We start from the raw sequence: 23,530 nt of genomic DNA, 5'->3' as shown, positions 1-23,530 counted from the left end.
CATAGAGGCAGGCTAGATAGATGTAAACCAGGGAAAAAGAGATGCACTGAGGGATCAGACAAGGAAGACAAAGAAAAACCACCAGGGAAAGACAGGAGAAGAGGTGAGGCCCACCTTCAGGGCACTGTGACTTTGGTTACTAAAACAGAATAGATGATGATGCAGAAATTGCTGTGATGCCTCTGGAAGATCACTGCTAATGCCAACACTAGAGGAGAAGGGAGCCCTCTAAATTAGAGGTTGAAGCCATCATAGGAGCCAATAAGGGGCAGGAGGCAAAGGAATGGCAGGACTGGAAAGATTTAGAATACTGCATAGCTGCTCTGAGTGCTGAGTACTGAGAGTGATGCGTATCTACCCTGTACACCTATTGGGACAGTGTGGAAGGCAATTCCAAGGATGAGTATAATGAGACCAATAGAAAGATGATTCACCTTGACTGCAGCCCAATATTACTATGGAAGGTGGCAACTAAATACCACACCCTGCTTTGAATAACAGCATTTAGCCTGTTATTGGATCTTAGTGGAGACTGAGCATTTAACCACTGATGTGCCCTCTGACTCTATGGCCGGAACTGCCCATGGTTCTCACTAATCCTCCTAACAAAGTAAGACAGGTTCAACAAAACATCCTTATTAAATGGAAATGGTACATTTCAGAACAAGCCCCAGCAGGACCTTAGGGAGAGAACTGGTACCATGAACAAAGTTCTACTTTGCTGAATGGGGCCAAACAGCACACAGAGGTTGGTCCTGCCTCACCCTTGGCTGTGTGGGGTAGTCCAGCAGATGGTATGGCTTGGTTCAGAGATCAAACTGCAAACCTCATGGCTGATGGACTCCATTAGGCCACTGTGGGAATCTGTTCAAAGAATGACCACCTTTTGATTGAGACAGGATGAGGGTGCTCTGTCCAGTGGGTTGAATTCCATGTGGTGGTGATGGCTGTTCAGACTACTCCACCAACATCCTGCTACATATTTATGGAGTCATTGACTTTTGCAAACTATCAATATTGTCCAAACTGGCAAGTCAATGATTGGATTATAAGAAGCTCCTCAATGTGGGCACAGGTGCTACAGCAACAGCTTGTTAGGTGGGAAGATGAATTTGTAACCATTATTGAGACCCATTACAAAAGGCTATTTAAAACAAAACACAAATGGAATTTCCATGCTAACCAACCATGTACCCAAGTTGCCATGATTGCCTATTGGATCCACTACAGAACAGGACACAAGCCCAAAACAGATGCAGGAAAGGGCAAAATTATGAGAACTCATTCTAGAAGAGGCAGAGGCCAAAGGCAAAGCAGTCATGTGACAATGACCTCAGGTGACACATCATGGTGTCATGGACCATATCAGGTGAGGATTAGGACTTACATGTAAGTATCAACCACATTAAACTGCTACCCCTAGTCATGGGTTCCAATGATGTCTCACCACTTGAAAGATCCAAGATGTGGGAGAGCAATTCACATACAGCATGTGGATGCAGCCTTGAAGGAACTCATAGGCTATGTGAACGGATATACAAGACTCCAATCAGATGAAGATTCTTTCACAACTTACATGGCCAAGCAATGGGTCTGCTCCCATGGCATGATAAAGGCCATATAATCTTCAAGAAAATGGGGCAATAGAACATCGGATTGGATGACTCAAGTAACAACTACGTAATGGCCATAAGGGAGAACTTATTGAATGGTACCCCTGTGTAATTAAAGCTACTGGAACACTGAAAGATGTATTCCAGTACAAGGGAAATATAACTGTTGTCACATGTAACCAAGAGCTAGGGATTTTAGAACACAGAGTTTACAGAGCAGCCCAACATATCTCCTAAGAAAGGAAACTCCTGGTGTACTATTGGGATATGTTGGAAATTGAAAGGGTTACCAAGAGCTCAGTCCTCATGGGGATAGAAATCCCCATCATATACTGGGTTCTGGGTAATCAATATCCCCACCCAGGCAGTGCCCAATGAGAGTATCATCAAGTAGAATTGGTAAATCTAGGACTTGATTGCCTGGGTTCCCAGGAAGTGAAATGCTTGAATACACAGTTGGCAAAGGTGCCCATCAAATATGACCCTGTTGAAATACCAGAAGACGGCCCTTTCCTACATGCATTGTAGTGACAATGCCAACTCATGGATATCCCCCCAGATGCTCAGTGCTGATTCACTCATGGGTAAGCCAAGATGAAGTCATGTGGCATCATTTGGGCAGCAGCCACTCTTCCCCTTGTATCAGTCAGATGACATACCACCTCTGGCACTGGAAAAAGTGGCCAATGGGCTGAACAGTGAGTGGTTCTAATACTCTTGGAACACTTGGATCTAAGCACCCCCATGTCCCGATCAATGGCTTAGCAGTCTGGTCTTGTTTGTGAACAAAATGGAGAATTAAATATTCCTTAGTGTAGCAAAGGGACCTCTGAAACAACTGATTGTGTGGAAAGGCACCATTTATCTTACTCATGTTTATGCACATGGCAATGGTACTATTACAATGGAAGTCACTGGAATGACAGCATATGAAGGATACACCAAATTGGTTTTTACACCTAATGAGGCTAGAGATCCTAGTGGGAGGCTGAGGATGATCTCTTCCAGGAGGATGAGCATAATGGACTTAACTTCAGGGACTTCCATGAAAAGCTGAATTTCCCATGACTGCTTTCACTTCAGGCCAGATCCAACACTGACTAGGACATGCAAATTCTGACACCCTGAAAGTAATTACTTCTCAATAAATTTCCAGTATATAGAAAATGGGCTTTACCTTTACTTCAGATACTGTGAAATTCCTAAAATTGTTAATGACCTCTTTTGCAAATCTAATAGTGATTCCTATATACCCAGCATGTCTTCAGCAAACAAAAAGTTTCCTTTTTCTCCCAGATTTTCTGCTTTTTCTTTTCACTCTGACTTATTACACTACACAAGTCCACCCTTATGTCTATGTATAGTGGAACTTATGATAGAAGACAACCTGTTCTTGGTCTCTATTTAGGGTAAAGCAGTCTTTCAATATTTCATAAAACACAAATAGTGATGAGAATAGAAATACTTCATGCCCCCAGTTTTAGTAGGAAAGAATTTACCAGTTTTTTTAAATTAAGAAAGTAGCTGAAAATTTCTCATATGCACACTCTGGATAACTTTTCAAAAATTAATGTCAAGGACTGGATTTCCACATTGGACCATCATAATGCCATTTTCTAAGGGTCATATAGATTTTGGAATCCATTACCTTTGATTACTAAGATAATTAGTGGGTTCTGACCAATACTCCCTAAATTGTCATTAGTGAGGGGAAATGGAAACTGTTTTGAACCTCTGCTTGACTCAGTGAACTACTGTGTGCAGGACCCTCTAACCAAATGATAAATACTGTTGTGACTTAGATGAAGTATTGGTCCATCTAAGATCAGAAACAAAGCAAACATACTTATTACTACCCTTCAGGTATCTAATCACTGACCCAAAAAGTGTCCATCACTGATTCACTAGAGGCAACCAAAGAAGCATATTCATTCACATTAGAAAACTCCCAAAGCAGACTTCACATTCTCCCATCCCAAAACCTGTATCATTTCCACCACTGATCTATATAACTTAGCCACCAAATAGTCAATTTGTCCAATCCCCTCAAAGAATCCTGAGAAACACAGTAACACATGCCCACAGCCTCCCCTACTTCTGAATAAATGATTTATCATGATTTTGTATTGAATACATTCTCCATCATGAAATTTTGGATCTCCCACAAGGGATTTCATCCTGCTAATAAAGATATTTCCCTCTTATATTGTTTCATGACTTTTCCCTCTAATTTCATGTTATTATGGCTGTTCTCTAATTCAGTACTTTTAGCATACCAAGGCTTGTGTTTCACTGAACACTGTACAGTAATAACAGACCTAGTGATACATTCCTATGGAGTATACTCTTTTTATTTAAAGGATAAATTACAAATTAAGGCATTCCCATATTGAGTACATATAATTCCTCACATGTAATTTCTCTGGCTTGCTTTTCAGAGTGGTAGATGAGGACTTTCAGCTTCCATTAGATGTATATTGTGTTTTCTAATATGGCAGATCATCAGACCAACTACTAAGGGCTTTGCTACAAAGATGCCATTCATATGGGTTCTTTTCTGTATAAGTTTCCCTATATTAACTGAAGTAGTACTGATGACTAAAGGCACTAAGTACTGACTACACAGCATCTAGTCAGTATGTGAATTCCATGATGTTTAAAGGTTAAAACTATGGCTGAAATCACTTCCATATTCTAGATGTGTAGTGTGAGTTCTCTCATTTCATCTAAGGTCAGAATACTGACTGAAGGCTTCCCTACACTAATGACATTCATAGGTTTCCTCTCAAGTTTGAATAATTTCATGTTGCCTAAGTTTAGAAAAATTAAGGTGTTCCCATACAGATGTCATTCTTATGGCTTCTGTCTACTTGGCATTCTCTCATGTTGCCTGAGGACAGAAATATGAGCAAAAGCTTTCCTACATAGATGACACTCATGGGTTTTCTCTCCAGTCTAAGTTCTCTCATGTTGTCTCAGGTTAGAACAATGAATGAAGGCCTTTCCACATGTATGGCATTCATAAGGTTTCTCTTCAGGTGTGTGTTCTTTCATGTTGTCTAAGATCAGAATATTAACTGAAGATTTTCCCATATAGATGGCATTCATAGGGTTTCTCTCCAGTGTGCATTCTCTAAAGTTGTTTAAGATGAGAATATCAACTGAAGGCTTTACTGCACGTACATTCATAGGGTTTCTCTCCCATGTGTGTTCTCATGTTGTTTAAGATGAAAATATCAAATGAAGGCTTTATTGAATATATGGCATTCACAGGAATTCTCTCTAGTGTGTTCTCTCATGTCGTCTGCGGTTAGAACAATCACTGAAGGCTTTCCCACATGTATAGCATTTATAGGGTTTCTCTCCAGTGTGTGTTCTCTCATGTTGTCGAAGATTAGAAGGTTGAGTGAAGGCTTTCCTACACAGATTACATTCATAGGGTTTCTCTCCAGTGTGAGTTCTCTCATGTCGCTGGAGGGTAGAACAAACATTGAAGGCTTTCCCACATATAGGACATTCATAGGGTTTCTCTCCAGTGTGAGTTCTCTCATGTTGTTGAAGATTAGAAGGTCGTGTGAAGGCTTTCCCACACAGATTACATTCATAGGGTTTCTCTCCAGTGTGAGTTCTCTCATGATGTTGAAGATTAGCAGGTCGTGTGAAGGCTTTCCCACACAGATTACATTCATAAGGTTTCTCTCCAGTGTGTGTTCTCTCATGTTGTCTCAGGGTAGAAAAAGCAATGAAGGCTTTCCCACATGTTTGACATTCATAGGGTTTCTCTCCATTGTGTGTTCTTTCATGTTGTCTCAGGGCAGAACAAACAATGAAGGCTTTCCCACATGTATGACATTGATAGGGTTTCTCTCCAGTGTGAGTTCTATCATGTTGTTTGAGGGCAGAACAATCATTGAAGGCTTTCCCACATGTATGACATTCATAGGGTTTCTTTCCAGTGTGAGTTCTCTCATGTCGTTTGACAGCAGAACAATCATTGAAGGCTTTCCCACATAAATGACATTCATAGGGTTTCTCTCCAGTGTGTGTTATATCATGTTGTCTAAGTTGAGAATATTGATTGAAGGTTTTCCCACATAGATGGCATTCATGGGGTTTCTCTCCAGTGTGAGTTCTCTCATGTCGTCTGAGGGCAGAACAGCCAATGAAGGCTTTCCCACATGTATGACATTCATAGGGTTTCTCTCCAGTGTGTGTTCTCCCGTGTTGGCTAAGATAAGAATAATGACTGAAGGTTTTTCCACATAGATGACATTCAGGGCATTCCTCTCCAGTGTGTGTTCTCTCATGATGTCTAAGATAATAAAATTGACTGAAGGCTTTCCCACATACATGGCATTCATAAGGCTTCTCTCCAGTGTGTGTTCTTTCATGGTGTCTAAGATGAGAATATTGGCTGAAGGTTTTCCTACATAGATGGCATTCATAGGGTTTCTTTCCAGTGTGTGTTCTCTCATGTTGTCTAAGGGCAGAACAATCAATGAAGGCTTCCCCACATGTATTGCATTCATAGGGTTTGTCTCCAGAGTGATTTCCCTCATTTTGTTGAAGATTAGAAGTTTGACTGAAGGCTTTTCCAGATAGGTTACATTCATCGTGTTTCTCTCCAGTGAGTGTTCTCTCATGTTGTCTAAAGTCAATAAATCTAATGAATGCTTTCCCACAGAGAAGGCATTTGTATGGTTTATCTCCAGTTTGAGTTCTGTTGTATTGTCTGTGGGCAGCACTTTTAATAAAGGCTTTAGCATTTCGATGGCACTCATAGGATTTACTTCCAGTGTGAATCTGCTTATGTTGATTAAAAGATGACTTGTCACTGAGGACTTTCCCAAGTGGTTTGCTTAAATATGGTTTCTTTCTCATGGGAATTAATGCATGTTGAGTTACTGTGGATCTGAGGGTGGAATCTTCTTGCATATAATTACATTTAAAGGAATTCTTCTGAGTGTGAGGTATCTGCTGTGAGGAATTAGATAAGAGTGTCAAGCATTTGTTCATATAAATATATTACTTCATTTCCCTACATATAAATTGACTAATCCTTCAGCAAGTCTCCAATTAAAATCTTTCCCATTTTAGTTTCATATACACATTATTCATCTTCTAGATGGACATTTTCTGTAATATACCACCCCAATTGCAGAGCTTTCCAATTCTGATCATGATGTCTCTGTTTATACATGTGAACCAGGTTTATGCAATCATCTTCTATAATAACTGCATTTTGTGATCAGTTTAATATTTCCCTAAATTCAAACTATCACAGATTTTTGCTGGATTAGCTTTTAACTCCAACAGTAATTACAGCTAGATGATTGCACTGAATTCTGCATTTATTCAATCTCCAGGTAATTGGAAAAGTAGGGTTCACACCAATGAAGCTTACCAATGAAATGTCCTCAGAATTGTCATTCCTGGAGATAAGTTGCATTAATATCATCTCTTGCTTTTTACAGGCAATTTTCATGCCTATAATTATTTGCAGCAAAAACATCAAATGTTAGAGTCACAATATGGGAAAAAAGAAAACATTGGAAGTCCAAAATATCCATCACTATGTTTCAAACATTGACACTTGGCTGAGAAATAATATCAAATTAAGGAATACTGTAGTCAAAAGAAAACATTTTAGGGCATCAAAAATCAGAATATTTTCAGGATTGAAATATGAGAAAAATAAAAAGAAGTTGGGATATCAGGGAGGTAAAAAGAGGGAAAATCTGCCAAGAGTATTGTGCCGGTTTGAGTGTATTGTGTCCCCCAAATGCCATTATCTTTGTGGTCTTGTGTGGGGCAGAAGTTTTGGTGTTGGTTAGATTTGCTTGGAGTGTGCCCCACCCAGCTGTGGGAAATAATTTTGATGAGATGTTCCCATGGAGGCTTGGCCCCACCCATTCGGGATGGGCCTTGATCGGTGGAGCTATATAAATGAGCTGACTCAAAGAGGAAAGAGAGTGCAGCTGGGAGTGATGTTTTGAAGAGAAGCAAGCTTGCTAGAGAGGAACGTCCTGGGAGAAAGCCGTTTTGAGGCCGGAGCTTTGGAGCAGATGCCAGCTGCCTTCCTAGCTAACAGAGGTTTTCCGGAGGCCATTGGCCATCCTCCGGTGAGGGTACCCGATTGCTGATGTGTTGCCTTGGACGCTTTGTGGCCTTAAGACTGTAACTGTGTAGCGAAATAAATCCCCGTTTTATAAAAGCCAATCCATCTCTGGTGTTTTGCGTTCTGCAGCATTAGCAAACTAGGACAAGTATGAAAAGAAAAAGATTCATTATGTGAAAGCTTAGTTCCAATAGTATAAGAATATTCCCTTTGCAAAGTCAAAGTCACTTGAGTACATCTTGATAAGCTTATAGAATAATGATCACATATGAAGAAAATTTCCCTAATATCCTCACCTTCATTTCAGAAATCATAACTCAATCAAGAAAACCTGAAGTTGATATTTCTAAGGACCTACTCACTTAATGATAAGGCCCCTCCACAACTGATGCACAGGTTGCTAGAACTCACATGGATTCTGGTTTTGGAGAAATTCCATTCCTTCTCTCCAAATCGCCTCTCCCTGTGCCAACTTGGAAAACACATCTGATTTGCAGACCTGACATCCTGTTTGTAGGAAAAAAGATACCTGGAATTTGAGTTAAGTATTAATAGTGTTTTATCAAGTCCATGGCAGGCTATCAAAGAAAAAGGTAAGCACCGGGGATTAGTAAGGCTATATATATATATATATAAAATACAGAACATTGACAATATTTCACCAGCAAAGGGTAACTCTTGTCCTTGTTCTCATTATAGTGGGTACCTCTGGTTGCTGCCCATGCACAAGTTCAAATAGAGACTGCAGAATCCTCCATATTCCAAATGGGGATAAATTCTGTTTCCACAGTTGATAATTTTCAAAAACAATCCAGTAAGCATAAACTCTTCAGAAAAAATCGAAATTGTATGTGGATAATGATATATGTGGTATTCTTACTACTGTGTTCTGAAGCCTTGGTGTAGCCCTTGGTGCAGAATAATTTCAAAATGTGCAGTCCCTTATTTATCCATTCAGAAATTCTTCATTGACTTCCCAGCATTGCTCTGATATTAGAGATTGAGATTCAAGAAAGACATTAAGCTGTGGTCAAGAAGTTTAAATTCTATGGGGTGAATTAGATGTAAGTAAAGAGTAAGAAAACATAATCCATTTAGTTGGTTGAAAGCATAATAAAATAAAGTAAAATAAATTAAATGTATTTACAATATAAAATATAAACATAAAGAATATAAAAAGGTTATACAATATGGAGAAGATGACATAGGTACTTGAAATTAAAAAAAAACATATGTGATAGATGCTAGCTACACAGGTAGATAGTAGATTGCTTAGACAGATACATATCAATGATAGGTAAATTTTCAGGACTCACCCACTGAGACCAGATGATTGATATTCTCCAGCATCACTTCTCTGAACAGATTTCTCTGGGATGTGTCTAGCAAAGCCCACTCCTCCTGGGTGAAGTCTACAGCTACATCTTTGAAGGACATCAACTCCTAACATATCACAGAAATTTGTGTTCACATAAGCCCATCCTTAAAAATGTCCTGAGTGTGATGCTCAAAATGACAGCACTGAGGAAGCAGAGACTGTGATTATAAAGCTCAAAATGTGTTTGAAGATCCAGTAAAATCAATCGCATTGCTCAACTGCCATCTGACTTTCAGATTCACTTACAAACACAAACATTCTAAATACATACAACCACATTGTAAAGGATTACATGACTTGTGGTGTGACATAAATCTGGAAATTTCCAAAAGACCTGAAATGACTTTCTGAGGTTGTTGATAATACTCATCCTAGAGCATCCATTAACTGAAATATTTTCCAATTTCAGGTAGAACTATAGTCATGATAAAGCAAGAAATATCAATTATATATCACTTGTAAAAATTGATTAGGGTTAGATTATTCTGGTATTTGGATGACCTCACTTTTCTCTCATTTATAACACTGTTTAACATTACGTTATGCATTTGAATAGATCCAATGTGCTAATGTATGAAGCACTTTCTACCTAAATTCAATTCACTAGCCTAATTATTAATGTAGCAGGGAACTTTGAAGCAATATCTAGAATTCCACAGAAATGAAAAGGTTTCTTACAGAACTCTGGATCAGTAAATGCTGTCTCCCTCAATTCTACATAACTTAGCTGCTCATGATAATGTTAAGCACACTTGGTGTATGACCACAAGTCACGGACCACTGAGTCAGTTGTATCGAAAGATGGCCCTAGTCTCACCATTCCTGTAGTAGAAGACCTCCCATTCTCAATATTTTCTGGGGTCTACAAAACCAGTTTTTATTTTCCCTCTTATATCATCATCTCATCTGTTTGTTCAAGATTAAAAGAAGCTCCTTCATTGCTTCTGGTCTCTTCGAAACTTGAGAATTTTCAGTTCCATAAATTTTACTCTACCTAAGGGAACAATACTTCTTATACTTTGCAACCATTTATAAAATTTGAATAAAATTGATTAAAAAAATTGAAACTGAGAAATAGTGAACAGTATTTGTAAGGAGAATTTTTTTTACATTTCAAAAAATGTGCAAATATATTCTATCAATACTTGGGGAAAATAAATAAATGATTGCTGATTCACTTTTATTTCCTAACCTTCTCTAGTGCTCTGGTCAACAATGCACAGTCTTACACCCCGCACATGTAAAGCTGGATTAACTGAAAGTACCTCCTGAAACATCAGCCTCCCCTGTTAACTTCTGCTCTTACTCATCCCTATCACCTATGTTCAATGCATGTCTAAGCCAACTTCAGGCACTGACATGATCCATGAAGGCATTATTTTCCCAGTGATGCCACAGGCTGGGTGAGGAAAAAAAAAAAACATTGCTCATCCCTTAAAAGAATACACCTTAATGAAGGCTGGAACAAATTATTGTAATGTTAGGAAGGTTACTTACTGATGAGCCCAAACTTTACCATAACTATTCTAATGACTGGATAAACTAAACTGAAACTCAGCTCCTTGAATAGCTCATCAAATTGACTCAGAATGTTTATGCTAATAGAAACCTCCCCATTTGCTGGCAACAGTGGCATAACTTCAGCTGAAGAACTTCCTACTCACCTGTGGTTGCATTGTTAATAGCTCAGCTGACAACTGTCTTCCTTTGGATTTTCACTCACAACCAGACAAGCAGTATGTGAGCAAAGCTGAGAAAAGAGATAGATGTCTTCACACCCAAGCTTGATGACAATTCCCAGACCCACCTGTCATAAATCCTAAACCCTTCATCTGGGAGCAAACCCAGTCCAATCAATATGAACATGAAGTGTGTTCCAAGAGAAATAGGGGGAGGTTTCTCCTTTACCAGGGTCAAGATATAGGAGGTCCTGGCTTCTCTAACAAATAATGAAGATATGGATACCTTCATTTTATAAACAAGGAATGAAAATCACTGACTGTTAGGTACTAATTATCCCATAGTGTTCAGGAACTTTTAATAATCCTCTTTCCAAAACATAGGAATTCCTGACCCATGCCTCATATGGAATTAGGTCTCTGCCATCAGAGAAAGCAGTCTGGAATTCTCAGATATAATCATGCTTGGTTTCTGCCCTAGCATTGTTTCTCCAACACCCATCTCTGTTCTCCGGGCTCTCACTCCCTGCTCTAACCTGCACCTGCCTTCTAGGTTCACTTACCCTAAATCATCTTGGTTCTTTCACATGGGATGTAAAACAATGTAACACCCTCAACACTAATTTCTATATCGCAACCTAATGGATTTGCATATCAACCAATAAACTTTATGTTTAATTATGAGGTAGACCTATTCAAGGTCTTGATAAATTTGGAGGATCAATGCAAAACTAACCACGAAAATCACCTGCATCAGAAAATAGGAGAAGTATGGGGTCATAATGTCACTGTCTTGTCCCACAAGCCTCATAGTATTAGAAGGCTGAGAAGACACAGAATGAAGAGATTTGAGGGAAAATCTATTTTCTCCCTGTGATATTTTTCTAAAGGGGTAGCTGAAGTCTTTTTCATGTATTAATCATCACATGCAACACCTCATATTTTATTATTTATATACGTGAACCAATGTGTATAATGTAAACTCTCCTCCAAAACATCATTGCATGCACTGCATGGATGAATAATGATAATGTGCCATAAACAGAGGTAGGATCAACTTACTCATTTGCACCTGAAGACCTGGGAAAAAGTGGTTGTATTAAATATACTTGGAGAATTATATATTTTTAAAAGTTTAATCCTCATACTAACCCTGATGATAAAGGTCATTTCCCTCCATATATTTCTTGAGAACAGTATTTCTGAGGTCCCTTTGAGTATTTACCCCATCAGTCAAACATCTGAGTATTTACCAGATCAACCCCGTGGGAAGTGACTCTATCCGCCTTGTCCATTACTGCATCTGACATAGCACATTACTAAGCTATTGCTTTAGATTGAAATGCAGAGTTCAATTCCTAGTCCTTTCAGATATATCCTAATAACTGAATCATTCTTCCACACTCTATAATCAGTTCATGTCCCAGTTTTGAATCTCACATACTCTCATATTTCACATTTCTTTCAGCAGATAGGATTAAACTCATAATAAATGAATGTTGTAATTTCACAAGTCACCTCGGTTTAGCACCAAAAGCTCTATAATTATTCCTGCATTCATATCCATTAGTTATTTTTTCTGTGTCATTGAAGGGGCAAGTTATCCCTGATTGAATTCCTGTATTCCCTATTTCTTCATAACCCATGCTAGTGATTAAAATTGAAATCTTTATCAGCAACCACTCCTCTTGTTACAATCAACCCCCTCATCAATTACATTCATTTTCTCTTCTATTTTGAAACAAAATGCACCTGTACCAATTTCCTTATGCCTGACCCCCTGTTCCTCCTTTCACAAACTGCAAGACCATTTTCTCACACTGCTTTGACCATCACTACAGAGTCCTCTTAAATCGTGCTACCATTCCCAATGAGTTCCCCTTAAATAAATCAAGTCTGTGGGTCTCAGTCTATAACTGGGAACCAAAGAAGTATTGGAACATGACCTGCTTTGGGTAACTTTCTTTTTCCTAGACTTCTCTGACATCTCAGCTCCCTGAGTGTATTCAAGCTATTCTAGTCATCCCTTCCTCTTGTGTTCTGCATGGTACTCCTAAAACAATACTAGAACATCTCAAGACTCAATGCTCCCCTCTCTTCTCATACATTTCTAGAGTTGAAGTAACTGGGGAAAAGTAAAAATGTGACAAAAATGTGACAAAAATGAAACAGGTTACTGAGATGGAAGATGGGGGAGGGAAGTGGAGGGACAGAGGCCATATAGTAGTTTCTAAGACTTGTTAAAGATGTTTAGTAACTCTCCAAGATAAAATTGGAAGTCATTTCACAAGTCTGTTTTTGCAGAGGTAAAAACTAAAATTTAAGTACCTATCACAGTGTACTACATACTTTACTGTTTTCTTACTAAGAAATTGAACTTATGTTTGAGTGAAATTCAAGGGAGTCACTTTTATTAATCCCTAATTTTGCTAGATTTAAAATCTGAATATGGTTGCAAGTATCACTAGAAAAAAAATTGATATATAAGCCTGATGCATATATATCAGAATAAGTTTCCATTTTAAGATAACAGGCAATTGTTTTTTATGACTATTTCCATACTTAATGTAGATGTTTCCCACACTGCACTGCATACCCTAAGGAAATGGACCTCAAAAGTCACCTACACACTGAAATCTCCTGGGAATTTTGAAAACAATGAAGAGGACCAGAAATGGGACTTAGCAAGATTGTTTAAAAATGGTCCTCGAAATTGCTCAAGCTAATAAAGGAAAACATGGACAAAAATGAAAGGAAATCAGGAAAAAGAAGAACACAGAGAGAATACAGTGGAGAGACAGAAATTATGAAGAAGAACCAAACAGACATGAATACCACAGTAACAAAATTTAAAAAAAATCCATAGAGTTTCAAAAACAGATTGGAATGATTATGGGGAAGGTGGGGGAGTAAAAAGCTTTAGGAATCATTCCTCCACCAAAGACGCTAACAAATTGATAGGAACTACTTGAATCAATCGCTTTGAAACTTCAGAGTCTTGTGGAACATGGTGCAACATCCAGCAAAGAGCAGGAGGAAGATATTGGTAAACTGTAACAAACACCAATGAGTCCCACCCTTCCTGCAGTAGCTACCATCCCCTTTACTCAGCCTCATGGCAGGCAGCAATGGGAAACAGAGCTCTGGCTCCTATGCAGCCTATTGTGGCACATACACAGTCCTCCAAACACTGGAGGTGTTTTGATTCACAGATCTGTACTTTTGACCAGGTACTTCAGATTGCTGTGGCCCGGCTCCGAAGTTGCCATTGTTCCAAACCCACTCAGAAAAAGCAGCAGAGGAATTTTAAAGATAGGAACCTTCCTCAAAACTACAGAAAACCATAAAAGGGCTGCATTAACCAGGCAAGTGCAGAATCAAGAAAACACAGCTTCAAAAGCCACAGAAGATGCTCCTGGCTCAGTTACTGGTCCCCCACCCTCATCCCCTCCACAATGCAGGGTACAGACAACTTGCACTTGCATTGTGGGCTCCAGGCTCTATTCCACAGTGAGAAGAGTGGCCCCTGTGTGCCTACTGGGGTGCACAGAGGTCAGTTCTAATCTTTCAGGTGGAAGTCTAAGAGACCAAGTCCAGGAATATGTCTTGAGCATATTCCCAAAATTTGTCCTGAGGCCAGAGAAGCTCCATGCAGACGGCTGGGATAGCGTGAGAATCAATGAAGGTAAAGCAGCCTGGAGCAATGTGAAACCTGCATTAAGTAACTAAAGACAGTACCCAGGAGGGGACATGGCCTATTTCAAAGGAGAAGTGGGGGCATTCATTTAAAATCCCCTAAACTAAATGGGGAATTCCTATGCCATCTAGCAAGCACAAGCCCAGGAAAAGAAGCAGATTCTCAAGCTCCAGCTCCACACAGTCTCAGATATGAGAGGAGCCCACACTTCCCATTTGCCTTGGGCTGATCTTCTTGTTCAGAAAGAGACCATCAGTCAAAGCAGAGCCAATTTGCAGACTGTAAAAGGTGATTTTTGCCTTAGTTTATTTGTGTTGATTAGCTCCTAGCAATCAAGATAATCTTATATCAATAGCTACATAGAAACATAAGGAACAGACAGCTAAGAAACTAAATCCCAGAGTTAACACTTTAAATTATTAAAATGTACAGTGTACAACAGAAAATTCCAACACAAAGAAACAGGAAATGATGGATCACCCAAAGGCAAAAGATAAAAATCCCAAAACTATCAAAAAAGAAACCAGAATTTGGAATTACTGGAGAGAGACTTGAAAATAATGATCCTCAATATTTTCAAGAAGATAAAGGAAAACAGAGGAAGAACTAAAGGATATGAGGAAAAATAAAAAGAAAAGTAAGAAAGAACAGGCAGAGTCTAAGAGATTTGTGGGACACAAGTATAACAATATATGCACTGGGGAGTCACAGGAGAAGAAAGTGGAAGGAGGAATATTCAAAGACATAATGGCATAAAACTATGCAAGTTTAATGAAGGACACGAATGAGATTCAAGAATCTCAACAAAGTTCACAAAGGATCAACTCAATGAAAATCATACCGAGACATATAATCATATTGCCTAATGCCAAGGACAAGGAGAGTGTCCTGAAAGCTGCAAGAGAAAAGCAACAAGTTATCTACAAGGGAATCCCCATAAAATTAACTTTCAATTTATATTCAGAAACCATGGACACAAGAAGCCAGTAGTATGAAATATTTACAGGGTAGCAACATGGATAAATAAAATGAAAGTACATTCTATTTTAGTTTGTAAAACCAATTTTTACTTCCTACCCAATCTAAAAGACAAATGCATAACATGTAAGAAGAAATAAATGATGTTGGACACAATATATAAACATGCAATTTGTGACAATACATAAAAGTAGAGGGATGCAGGGGTATAGGGAACAGTTTGTGTATAATACTGAAGTTAATTTAGTATCATAGGAAATTAGATTGTTACAGATTTAGGATGTTAAATTTAAGCCCTATCTTTCCTTCTGGTGTCATACTTGCCTTAGCACACCTCTTCCAGCTTTACTCACAGACATATTTGTTCAGTGTACTTACACTATTTGTACTACCATCACACAGTATTATGCTATCCATTTCTGGATTTATACAGCCAATCCTGTTGAACATTCTACACTCCTTTAGCATCAAATGCCTGATTTCTACCCTCTTCAAATGGTGTAGTTTCTCCGGAGGACACTGTAGTGGTTTCACAAGAAGCTAAGCATGTGGGTGCCATAAGGTCCTGCAATCTCATTATGGGGTATATACTTGGAAAATATGAGATCAGAGACATGAATGGACATTGACATACTGGTGTTTATGATGGCAGTACTCATGATTTGCAATGGATGGAGGTGGCCTAAGGGTACATCGACTGATGAACAGAATGGTGAACTGTGGCATATGCATACAATAGAATACTGAGCAGCTGCAAAAAGGAATGAAGCTGTGAGACCTGGAACTAAGTGATTGGATCTTGAGAACAGCATTTGCAGTGAAGTACACCAAAAACAAAAAGACAAACATTATAATGCCTCACAAATATGGACTAACTATAATGTATAAAATCTGAGAATTGAATCTTAGAGCACAGCTTATCAGGGGAATGCTTATTGTAATGGTCCCTAGATTGTAAGGTCTTGGAGCAGTCACGTCTATTCCTGAGTTGTAATGGTCACCTCTAAATTCTGAGATGCTGACTTCTTTGGGTATAACCTGGTCAGTCTCTGGAAATTTGGGTATCTGTATGACACCTGAAACTCAGAGCTAGAGCTTGGCAGCTGTGAATGTCAATATTACCTGGTACAGTAACTGTTTAAAAAGTAGAAAGAGTTTAGATCTCAAATAGAAAATGAGTGAAGTGGACATGGTTAGGACTAAGGCAAATCAGGCCAAAGGGCAAAGGACAATACTGTGTTTTAAAACTTTAAGCTTTGCAAGATGGCGACATAGAAAGAAATGGAAGACTTAGTCTCCCCCAGAACAATTCATAAATGAACAAAAAACCAGTAAATAACCTGGAATAACAGCGGGGAGACAAACGTGACTGTACACCCAACATCCACTGACATGAATTGGGAGGAATGCCCAAGATCACAGCATAAAATCTGTAAGTGAAACTGCAGACCCGCGCTGGGAGCCGAGAACCTAGAGCCGAGAGCCCCTCCCTCACGGAAGCCACACCGTGCACTTTGTCAGCCCAGCTCCAAGTGAGGTTTTAATATTAACTGCTCAATAAAGACAGCGAATCCTCAACAAGCAGACAGAGGCTTTTGGTGACAACTGACCTTGGGAGAATCGTAGGATAGGGAGCCCAGAGGAGTGGGTGCTATATCTGGCTGACGGGCAAACCTGGGAGTTTTGTCCATCTCTCGCTCTCTGTGGAGAAAACCTAAGCTGTTCTCAGCCCACAAGGCATTGCAGTAAAAGCCTCACATATTCTGCATTCTGAAACAAGCTGAGAGCCCCACGGCGTGGCCCAGTGGCCCAGGGCTTCCCTTGGGGGACGGCGCACACTGATGACGTAGCATGGCATTTTCTCTCGGCTGAGGGAGGATCACGGCTGGGAGGGGGATCCGCTCAGAGAGCCCTGGGGCGCTGCGCCAAGTCCAGTTGTTTGTGGGACACTGAGAGAGAACTGCCCTTCCTCCCTGGCCACCCGTGCACGTGCCCCACATCCAGGGCAGACAGCTCCAGTGGCACACCCAGGCTGAGTTCTCCAACTGAACACATGAGAATCATTTCCCCACACTCCATGGAAAAAAGGTTCAGAACTGACTTGAGGGATATAGGTGACTCACAGAGGCCATCTGCTGGTTAGTTAGAGAAAGTGTATGTCACCAAACTCTGTCTCTGAAAAATTAGATCGATATCCTTCTTTTTGATACAACTTAAAAGAACCCTATCAAGCAAAACAAATTCCAAGAGGCCAAAAACAACAGAAAATCTTAATGCATATGATAAAACCAGACGATATGAAGAATCCAGCTCCAAACACACAAATCAAGATTTTGGAGGAAACATTATACCTCGCAAAATTAATTAAAGAACTACAATCAAAGAACGAAAACATGGCAAAGGATTTAAAGGACACAAGAGCACCATGGCTCAGGATATAAGTGCCATAAAGAAGACGCTAGAAGAGCATAAAGAAGACATTGCAAGAGTAAATAAAAAAATAGAAGATCTTATGGAAATAAAAGAAACTGTTGGCCAAACTAAAAAGACTCTGGATATTCACAATACAAGACTAGAGGAAGCTGAACAACATCTCAATGTCCTAGAAATCCACAGAACAGAAAATGAAAGAACAAAAGAAATAATGGAGAAAAAATTGAAATAATCGCAATGGATCTCAGGGATACGATAGATAAAATAAAACGTCCAAACTTAAGACTCATTGGTGTCCCAGAAGGGGAAGAGAAGGGTAAAGGTCTAGAAAGAGTATTCAAAGAAATTGTTGGGGAAAACTTCCCCAACCTTCTACACAATATAAACACACAAAGCATAAATGCCCAGCGAACTCCAAATAGAATAAATCCAAATAAATCCACCCCAAGACATATTCTGATCAGACTCTCAAACACTGAAGAGAAGGAGCAAGTTCTGAAAGCAGCAAGAGAAAAGCAATTCACCACATACAAAGGAAACAATATAAGACTAAGTAATGACTACTCAGTGGCCACTACGGAGGCGAGAAGGCAGTGGCATGACATATTTAAAATTCTGAGAGAGAAAAATTTCCAGCCAAGAATACTTTATCCAGCAAAACTCTCCTTCAAATTTGAGGGAGAGCTTAAATTTTTCACAAACAAATGCTGAGAGACTTTGCCAATAAAAGACCTGCCCTACTTCAGCTTCTAAAGGAAGCCCTACCAACAGAGCGACAAAGAAAGGAGAAAGAGATATAGAGAATTTTAACAGACATACATAGTACCTTACATCCCAAATCACCAGGACACTCATTTTTCTCTAATGATCACAGATCGTTCTCCAGAAGGGACCATAAGCTGGGACATAAAACAAGCCTCAAGAAATTAAAAAAAAAAATTGAATATACTCAAAGCACATTCTCCAAACACAATGGAATACAAATAGAAGTCAATAATTTTTGAAATATAACTCCACTATTTACTTCCTACATGATAAAAAATACACAAACTCTAAGCACAAATCAGTGGTTTTGAACTCAATGTAAAATATGTAATTTTAGACAACTAAATAAAGGTGGGGGAATGAGGAAGTATAGGAACATAGTTTATGTGCCCTATTGAAGTGAAGGTGGTATCAAAGAAAAACAAGATTGATAGGGATTTAAGAGGTTAATTTTAAGCCCCACAGTACCCACAATGAAATTATCAGAGAATATAACCATAGAGATGAAAAGTAGAGTTTGGGTTAAGAGAAATGGGGGAAGGGGCAATGGGGAGTTAAGAAAGGAGTGTAGGGTTGCTGTTTGAGGTGAAGGGAAATTTCTAGTAATGGATGGTGGGAAAGAGTATAACATCATTCTAAATGTGATTAATCCCACTAATGGAAGGCTAGGGAGGGGGTGGAATGGGAAGATTTAGGCTGTATATATGTTTCCACAATTGAAAAAAGAAAAAAAAAGTCTAACTAGACAACAATTGAATGCTAAGGATGAACTTGGATGGGACTGGAGGGTGGAGGACAGGTGGCTCGAAGGGACACAGTTGAGACATAAGGAAAAGGAAATATAGAATGTAAGCATTGTATCATTGTTGAATCTCTTATACTTCTTAGCTTCGTTTAATGGAATTACATAAAAGAATGTTCTTGTTCATGGAAGTACATACTTGAATTATAGTGTATGTTCAAGGATGTGTGCAACTAACTCTCATATGTTCAGAAGACAGAGAAATATATGATAGATGATAGATAGGGAGGGAGGGAAAGAAATAGTGATGTGACAGCATGTTAAAGTTGGTGGACTGAGCTATCGGGGGAGGGGGTCAGGGTATGATGGAATTCTGTGTATGGGGTTAGTATTGTTTTTGCAGCTATTCATGTAACTTTGAATTTATTTCAAAAAAAAAAAAACTTTAAGCTTTGTGTGAGACCAAGGGAAGAGATATTTATTTGGTACAGGGTCTATCTATTCTGCAGTAAACTAAATAATTGAATGTGTATGGTCAGTTTATTCAAATACTAAAATTACAAAAAACTTTTTTTTAAATTCAATTTTATTGAGATATATTCACATACCATGCAGTCATACAAAGTGTACATACAATTGTTCACAGTACCATTATATAGCATGTTCATCACCAAAATTAATTTTTGAACATTTTCATTACCACACACACAAAAATAATAATAAACATTAAAGTGAAAAAGAACCATTAAAGTAAAAAAGAACACTGGGTGCCATTTTTGGCCCCATTTTTCTACTCATCCATCCATACACTGGACAAAGGGGAGTGTGGTCCATATGGCTTCCCCAATCACATTGTCACCCCTCATAAGTTACATTTTTATACAATCATCATCAAGATTCAGGGATTCTGGGTTGTAGTTTGATAGTTTCTGGTATTTACTGCTAGCTCTTCCAATTCAAATTCACTGATCTGACACTTAGCCTTCCTATCCATGAACATGGAATATTTTTCCATCTTTTAAGGTCCCTTTCTATTTCTTTTAGTATTTTCTATTTCTTTTAGTAGAGTTGTGTAGTTTTCTTCGCATAGATCTTTTACATCTTTGCTTAAGTTCATTCCTGGGTACTTGATTTTTTTAGTTGCTATTGAAAATGGCATCTTTTTCTTGAGTGTCTCTTCACTTTGTTCATTTCTAGCATATAGAAACATTACTTATATCTTGTGCCCTGCTACTTTGCTAAATTTGTTTATTAGCTCTAGTAGCTGTTCATCGATTTCTCAGGGTTTTCCAGATATAAGATCATATCTGCAAATAATGACAGTTTTACTTCTTACTTCCCAATTTAGATGCCTTTTATTTCTTTTCTTGCTGGATCTCCCTGTCTAGCACCTCTAGCACAATGTTGAACAGCAGTGGTGACAGCGGGCATCCTTGTCTCATTCCTGATATTAGAAAGAACTCTTTCTGTCTCTCACTTTTGAGTACTATGCTGGCTGTGGGTTTTTCATATATGCTCTTTATCATATTGAGCAAATTTCCTTCAATTACTACTTTCTGAAGTGTCTTTATCAAAAAGGGCTGTGGGATTTTCTTGAATGCTTTTCCAGCATCTAATGAGATGATCATTTGATTTTTCTTTCATTTGTTAATGTGCTGTAATACAATGATTGGTTTTCTTATGTTGAACCATCCTTGCATGCCTGGAATGAACCCCACTTAGTCATGGTGGATGATTTTTTTAATGTGCCTTTGGATTTGATTTGCAAGTATTTTGCTGAGAATTTTTGCATCTATATTCATTAGGGAGATTAGGCTTTAGTTTTCCTTTTTTGTAGCATCTTTGCCTGGTTTTGGTATTAGATTGATGTTAGCTTCATAAAATGTGTTAGGCAGTGTTCCATTTTCTTCAATGTTTTGAAAGATTTTAAGTAAGATTGGTGTCAGTTCTTTCTGGATAATCTGGTAGAATTGCCTTGTGAAGCCATTTGGCTCTGGGTATTTATTTGTGGGAAGTTTTTTGATGACTGATTGGATCTTTTTGCTTGTGACTGGCTGGTTGAGCTTTTCTACTTCTTCTCTGGGCAGTCTAGGTTGTTCATATGTCTCCAGGAAATTGTCGATTTCTTCTACATTATCCAGTTTGTTGGCATATCATTACTTATGGTATCCTCTTATAATTTTTTAAATTTCTTTGGTATCTGCAGTAATACCACCTTTCTCATTCCTTATTTTGTTTATATGGGTCTTCTCTCTTTGATTTTGTCAGTCTAGGTAGCGGCTTGTCAATCTTGATCTTCTCAAAGAACCAAATTTTGGTGCTATTTATTCTATTGTTTCATTTTTCTTTATGTCATTTATTTCTTCTTCAATCCTTGTTATTTCTTTTTTTCTACTGGGTTTAGGATTAGTTTGCTGTTCATTTTCTAGCTTCTTCAGTTGCTCCATTAGTTCTTTGATTTTAGCTCATTCTTCCTTTTTGATGTATGAATTTAGTGCTATAAATTTCCCCCTCCGTACTGCTTTTGCTGCATCTCATAGGTTTTGATACGTTGTGTTCTGATTTTCATTCATCGCTATATATTTAGCAATTTCTCGTGCTATTTCTTCTTTAACTCACTGTTTAGGAGTGTGTTGTTTAACCTCCAGGTATTTCTGAATTTTCTAAGTCTCTGATGGTTATTGTCTTCTAATTGTATTCCTCTGTGCTCGGAGAATGTGCTTTGAATAATTTCAGTGTTTTTAAATTATAGAGGCTTGTTTTACGCCCCAGCATATGATCTATTCTGGAGAAAGTTCCATGAGCACTAGAGAAGAATGTGTATCCTAGTGATGTGGGATGTAGTGTTCTATATATGTCTGTTAAATCAAGTTTATTTATCAGATTGTTTAGGTCTTCAATTTCTTTATTGGTCTTCAACATCTATCTATAGGAGAGAGTGATGTGTTGAAATCTCCCACAATTATTGTGGAAACATCAATTACTTCCTTTAGTTTTGCCAGTGTTTGTCTCATGCATTTTGTGGCACCTTGATTGGGTGCATAAACATTTATGATTGTTATTTCTTCTTGTTGAATTGCCCCCTTTATTAGCATGCAGTGGCCTTATTTGTCTCTTACAACATTCTTGCATTTAAAGACTATTTTATCTGTTATTAATGTTGCTACTCCTGTTTTCTTTTGCTGTAGCTTGCATAAAATGTTTATTCCATCCTTTCACTTTCAATTTCTTTGTGTCCCTGTGTCTAAGATGAGTCTCTTGTATGCAACATATTGATGGTCCATATGTTTTTTAACCTTTCTGACAATCTATATCTTTTAATAGGGGAGTTTAATCTATTTATATTCAATGTTATTCCTGTGAAGGCATTTCTTGAATCAGCCATCCTATCCTTTATGTGTTTCAGATATATTTTTCCATCTCTCTCTTAATGTCCTTTAATGTAACCATACTGAATCTCTTTAGTACTGAAACTTTGTCCATATCTCTCCCTCCTTCCCTTGTTTCTCTGTCAGTAGGGCTCCCTTTAATATCTCAAGTAGGGCAGGTCTCTTTTAAGAAAATTCAGCATTTGATTGTGAAAAATTTAAGCTCTCCCTCAAATTTGACAGAGAGCTTTGCTGGATAAAGAATTCTTGGTTGGCAATTTTTCTCTCTCAGAATTTTAAATATGTGATGCCACTGCCTTCTCACCTCCATGGTGGCCCCTGAGTAGTCACTACTGAGTAGTATTACTGTTAGTAACACTAACAGTGTTAGTCTTAACACTGTTTCCATTGTAAGTGGTCAATTGCTTTTCTCTTGCTTCTTTCAGAATTGGTCAGAATATGTCTTGGAGTGGATTTATTTGGATTTATTCTATTTGGAGTTCACCAGGCATTTCTGTATTTACACTGTTTAGATGGGCTGGGAACGCTTCTGTCTAGTGCCAGTGCTACAGCCCAGAGCTGCCCCAAACAACCCAGTGTGACAGGAAGTGTTTCCAGCAACACCCACAGATGCCACAATATCTGGTGTGGACAACAGCCTTTCACATACCTCCAGGTAACTGACCCAGAGCTGGGCAGGTGGAGCCGTGTGAAAGGGGGGAAATTAACATGCCCCATTCAGCCATCTTTTCAGCAGGC

General features: G+C 38.6%; 1 protein-coding gene across 5 annotated transcripts in view; it reads right to left on the bottom strand.

Moving 5' to 3' along the window:
- The window catches only part of LOC119524544 (zinc finger protein 596-like), a 149,118-nt gene that overhangs the window by 39,560 nt on the left and 86,028 nt on the right, over nt 1–23,530 (bottom strand). The window contains exons 2-6 of one of the 5 annotated variants that reach the window (XR_005214836.1): nt 10,774–10,859; nt 9,048–9,174; nt 8,143–8,238; nt 7,018–7,100; nt 4,025–6,590 (exon numbers count right to left, since the gene is read on the bottom strand). Coding sequence is in view for 4 of the 5 variants with exons in the window: in XM_037823227.1 (XP_037679155.1) it covers nt 4,896–6,590; nt 7,018–7,100; nt 8,143–8,238; nt 9,048–9,174; nt 10,774–10,785 (2,013 nt within the window). In the remaining variant the exon portion in view is untranslated. Of the gene's footprint in view, nt 1–3,946; nt 6,591–7,017; nt 7,101–8,142; nt 8,239–9,047; nt 9,175–10,773; nt 11,210–23,530 lie in introns of those variants that run through there. The other 4 variants (XM_037823229.1, XM_037823227.1, XM_037823228.1 and 1 more) reach the window with 4 other exon arrangements.

Source organism: Choloepus didactylus (genome assembly GCF_015220235.1).
Source record: "Choloepus didactylus isolate mChoDid1 chromosome 11 unlocalized genomic scaffold, mChoDid1.pri SUPER_11_unloc2, whole genome shotgun sequence".
Lineage (NCBI taxonomy): Eukaryota > Metazoa > Chordata > Mammalia > Pilosa > Megalonychidae > Choloepus > Choloepus didactylus.
Note: the sequence above shows the minus strand (reverse complement) of the source record. Positions and strands in the feature narration are given on the sequence as shown.